The sequence below is a fragment of the Gossypium raimondii genome, chromosome 7 (genome assembly GCF_025698545.1).
Source record: "Gossypium raimondii isolate GPD5lz chromosome 7, ASM2569854v1, whole genome shotgun sequence".
Lineage (NCBI taxonomy): Eukaryota > Viridiplantae > Streptophyta > Magnoliopsida > Malvales > Malvaceae > Gossypium > Gossypium raimondii.
The window spans coordinates 119,877-124,907 of NC_068571.1; the positions used below are offsets into that span (position 1 = coordinate 119,877).

Below are 5,031 nucleotides of genomic sequence, written 5' to 3' on the forward strand. Positions count from 1 at the left end.
CTGAAATTCAATTTAAACGCACAGCAAGAATAGGGGGACCAAATGCACAAATAGACCATCTAAGGTCAGAATGCGCAGATTCCCCTCCCCCCAAACGGCGCCATTTTGCTTATGTCTTAAATTAACCAAAGGAAAAAAAATTGAAATCAAATCTGTTCCATTAAAAAAAAAAACAAAAAGAAATCAATTGCTGCTAGGGCTTTTCTCCTAACCCTCTTGCGCCGTCGATCATCTATTCCCCCACCAAAACTCCGATTGCGACGGAGATGGTGGTGGCGCGACAGCCTCGACGAAAAGGTGAGCTTTTTCTTCCTCCTCCTTATATTATTTGCAATATAGAACCAAAAAACAGAAAAGGAAAATCTAAAAAAAATCTAATAATCACCTTTGAAAGAATGAATAATCGATTTGCTCTCGTATTAATTTTCTCTGTATTTTCAGTCTCTTCCCCCCCCCTTTTTACAGATTTTAATCGGCTCTTTTATAGCCGAAAATGGGAAAGAAAATAAATCCAAACAAATCTATTCGGTTGTTTGTTGGCCCGATTTTTTTGCTCTTCTCTTTCGCTTGTTGCAGGTACGTGCTTGAGGAGCGGTGTTGGCGGAGAAACGCCACGCGTGGAGGCCAAACTTGTGGCGATCGGAGATCTGCGGTGCCTACTTGTCGCTCTTGCCTAGGGTTTTCAAGTTTTAACGTTTTTGGGCTAGGGTCTGTATTGAGCTTAGGTTTGGTTTATTGGGTTTGGGCCAAGGTTTAGTTTATTTTTGTTTTGTAATGGTCTGGGCCAATTGGGCCTTATTACAATAACTATTTTAGAAATTCAATTATTCTAAACAAGAGTTGTTCCGGATTTTAGCTGTTCTCAACAAGAAATGTTATTAAATGATAGCTACATTGGATGATAGTTGCTCTATAGTTGTTCCAAATGTAACTATTATTTTAAACTGAAACTCTATTATGAAAATAGTTGTTCTAGATGTAACTATTCTCAAACAAGGTTATTTAGAACAACAACTATTCTAAATAAGATTTATTTTTTCAAAGAGATTAAACAAATAAGAATTGTTCTTTCGGAAGATATACTAAATGAAACAACGATGTTACTTGTTTAGAATTAATTTTGTTATTAACCTTGGAAGCATAATTTTTTGAAATATGATTTTATTTATATTTTTGCGGAGATAAAATATTAATAGAAAAAATTGAATATCTAGAAACAAACCACGAAAAATAGATGCAAAATCAGCTTGTTTTATGACATTTGGGTGTTTGCAGATTGTCTGCACCTTTATCGTTCTTTTCTATGGAAATTGTAAAAGCTTTTCTGTGTTGTTTTTTGTTACCGGAACTATTAAGTGTTAAAACTTATCCATCTCCGCGAAAAATAAGTCGTAGCAGAATCTGAATTTTAGAGGAAGGAGTCAACGTTGAAGCCATGCAAGGTTTGAAGTTGAAAAAAGAAATGGAGTTAGAAGTTGATACCTAGAGGTGCAGACTTAAAAAAAAAAACAATTATTCTATTAAAAAATTTTAATAAATTATTAGTACTGCATATATAAATCAAAACTCAAATCGTATGAATTGAACCCATGAATCACATGAGCCACAAACTACTTATACATATATAGGCCGAATGAAACTCTTACTAGATAAGTCGAACTGTTTACTCCCTCAAGATCTGTTCTTTCAATCTTTCCTTTCTCCAGTTCTCTTCTCTGTCCACACGAAAGTACAGTATCTTGCTGATGACGTACATGCTTGCCCGCTGAGAAACTAGAATAGTAACAAGTCAGAACTGCATTAGATGATAAAAAAAAACTAATCATGCTACTCTGAGCAAGATTTCATTCGATATTGACGGCCTGATCTCTGGGAGATGTTTCTGTTGTCAATGCTTGTTTGTGGTTCATCTTCATCCATTGCACAAACTCCATCATCAGTATCCCCAGCTGCAATTCCAATCTGCAAGCCTCGCCTATGCATGGGCTTCTTGTCAGCACCTTCTCCTGTTTGTTTTGACTCGATGCCACTTTCTCCCATGATCACATCGCCAATTTTCTTCCTTGGTATAAAAGTTACTGGTTTTGTAAGATCACCTGGACCATCATCAGCCTGTGGTTCTGTACCATCTGACCTCCTAACCAGTCTAAGGAAGTCCATATAGGCTAACCGATTTGATTCATCATCTACTTCACTAGTATCAAAAGTATACCGAGTATATTTTGAAGGGTTCTGCATATAATCTGGAATTCCAGATGGATAATCAGATACCTCTTTGGAAACCATAGCATCTTCTTCCTCTGTCAAGCAAACTTCCCCCTGAACATCTTTGGTTCTTTCAGGGCCTTCACTGCAATCATTTTTACAACATTCAGAATCAAAACGGACTCGTTTCTGCGATTTTGAATTTGACTCGGCATCCTTCCTCTTCAAAATGGATTTCGGGTTACCGTCCTCAAATGTGCTAATGTGAGCCTCCACACCCACAGCTGCATCACTATCAGACACATGCAATGAATCGATTTTTTTAGCAGCTTCAGCATCTTCTTCAAGCCTTCTCTTAGTAGCTTCTTCATCTTCCATGAGCCTAAGTTTTGCAGCGATGTGATTGGCACGTGGATCTCTACTGAAATCCTTGAACGTTGTTGGAAGTGTGTTGCAAGAATCCGCATCTATGTCGTAGTCATTCACATCTTTCATGTAAAGGCGATCTCCATTCTTATCCCTTCCAACTGCCACTTTATCGTATGCATCTTCCTCTTCCTGCACCGAATCCCAGAAAGAAAATCAATACCAGAACATCATATCAAAGTCAGACCCTGAATCTACAACGTTATAGCAACTATGATATCTCAGGACAAGATCATAACTCTAACAAGTGAGACCGATGTATCTACCATCGGTACCACACTCAAATGCTTGTTATTAGAGGTAATGCAACGTTGCCAGTTATATTTGGCTTGTGAATCCTGCAACTTCTATATTTTTAGATATTTCCTACTTGCAATTATATTTTGATATTAAGGAAACAAAATCATACTTGGATTAAAAAAATAAGCATATTCCCTTTTAATATTTTTTATTATTTTATGGGGATGAAAGAAATAACTGCAATTCAATTCTTCTACACGCTTTTTTATTTTCTAGTCGCGTAAAATTCATTCAAAGGTTGAACTTCAAAATCTTGAAAAATGATAATTTTTAGTACCAAAAACATATTCCAATACAGCCGACTTGCTTATTTATTCTATCTGAGTTGATTGAGGGAATAAAAGAATGAAAAGGAAAAAGTAACCTACCTCGTAATCAAGAGTACAGTCCCTCCCAATGGAAGACTTAATCTCCCACTCTTCATCATTATAATCCTCTGGCTTAGAAGGTTTACTCGAGGAGGCGCTAGCTTCTTCTTCCTCTGCATCCTCGTCGTCCAGGTCATCGAGATCCTTCTCCAGCTCCGCGCCAAAATTAATGGCCTTCTTCTTGTTCTGTGAAAAGTTGTGGAGGAAGCCCTCGTCCTCGTCCTGCTGCTGGGGACTATTCTTGTCTCGGTTCCATTCTCGTTTCTCGATTTCGTCGTCGGTGAGGCTCCAAAGAGAGCTCAAAGGCAGCGATTTAGAATTAGAAGAAGAAGAAGAAGAAGAAGAAGCAGTGAGGGAGCCGAAAACTTTGCCGACTCGGGCATTGAAGCTGTCTCCCATGGCGGTTAGTTAGAGGGTATTTCAAATAATTAGGGTTTTGCGCATAGGAAAGTTAAATTGGGAAATGAATAGGTAGGGATGGTGATAATAGCTAAAGTTGCTAAACATATAGAAATATGAAATGGATGGTAGCAGTAGCAGCCTACTAGAGGCCCATATGTAGCCCAAGATAAAACTCAACAACATAATATTTTGGGTAAACTACATTAGTAGTCACCCAATTATATTAGTAAATTTTTTTTATCATCTAATTATCAAAAGTTACAAAATAATCATCTAACCATTAGTAAATTTCTTTTTTGGTCACTCAATTATGAAAAGTTACAAAATTGTTACTCAACTATTCAATTTTGTCTTTTTTATCACCAACTAGCTAACGGTGATAGCTTTTAGAATTAGCATAATAGCAACGTTAACCCTCGACATTATACATTGTATCAATTTAGTCTTGATTCTAGAAAATCTAACCCTCAACAATGACATATTATGTAATTTGGTCTTTTTTGTAGTTTTGCTTTTCTTTGTGGCCCTTTCACCTAAAAAGCTAGGGAAAAAATAAATTTATCAGCTAAATTTGATTGAAAATATACAAAAATAGAAATGACAAAAAATTCAATATAATAATTTTCATCTTTTTTCATTCTTTTAAAATCAACCCAATGTCACAATGAAAAGAAAAAAATACAAAAAAAATCAAATTACACAATATGTAAATGTTGAGGGTTAATTTTTTAGAATCAAAATTAAATTGACAAAATGTATAAATGCTAAGGGTTAAGTTTCCTATTATGCCAATTTTAAAAGTTACCACCGTTAGATAGTTGGTGACCAAAAAGACAAAAATGATTAGTTGAAGTGACCATTTTGTAACTTTTCATAATTAGGTGATAAAAAATTTACTAATAATTGGGTGATTACTAATGTAATTTACCAAATAATTTTTCACAAAACAAAAAATATCATTTACAAATTTAAAAATTATTATATCATTTGATACTTGAGTTTAACTTTAATATTGAATATGATATTCAATTTTTTATCAAATTTAGTATCTATATTTGGTTTACCTTACATAAGTTTTAACAGGAACTAATAATTTTTTATACATAGACACTTGTATAATTGACATGTAGACACATGATGTCATTGTCTCTAAAAACTTTTAAGAAAATAAAAAAAATTAAAACATTATTTAAAAATTAGTTTTAAAAATTTTAAAAATTATAAATAAAAATCAAAATATATGTACCACAAATCCAAAAATTACAAAGATTAAATAAAATTAAAAATATTTTTACAATGTTCTATTAAAAATTTATAATTTAAATAATTT

The 5,031-nt window shown here is 34.1% G+C and overlaps 1 protein-coding gene across 1 annotated transcript; it reads right to left on the minus strand.

Moving 5' to 3' along the window:
* Window positions 1–1,528: 1,528 nt before the first annotated feature.
* On the minus strand, window positions 1,529–3,790 carry LOC105770106 (uncharacterized). Its single transcript, XM_012591165.2, has 2 exons — window positions 3,300–3,790; window positions 1,529–2,763 (listed from the first exon to the last, which is right to left on the minus strand). The coding sequence occupies exons 1-2, from the start codon at window positions 3,696–3,698 to the stop codon at window positions 1,828–1,830; spliced, it is 1,335 nt and encodes a 444-aa protein (XP_012446619.1). The 5' UTR covers window positions 3,699–3,790; the 3' UTR covers window positions 1,529–1,827.
* Between the last annotated feature and the right edge of the window lie 1,241 nt (window positions 3,791–5,031).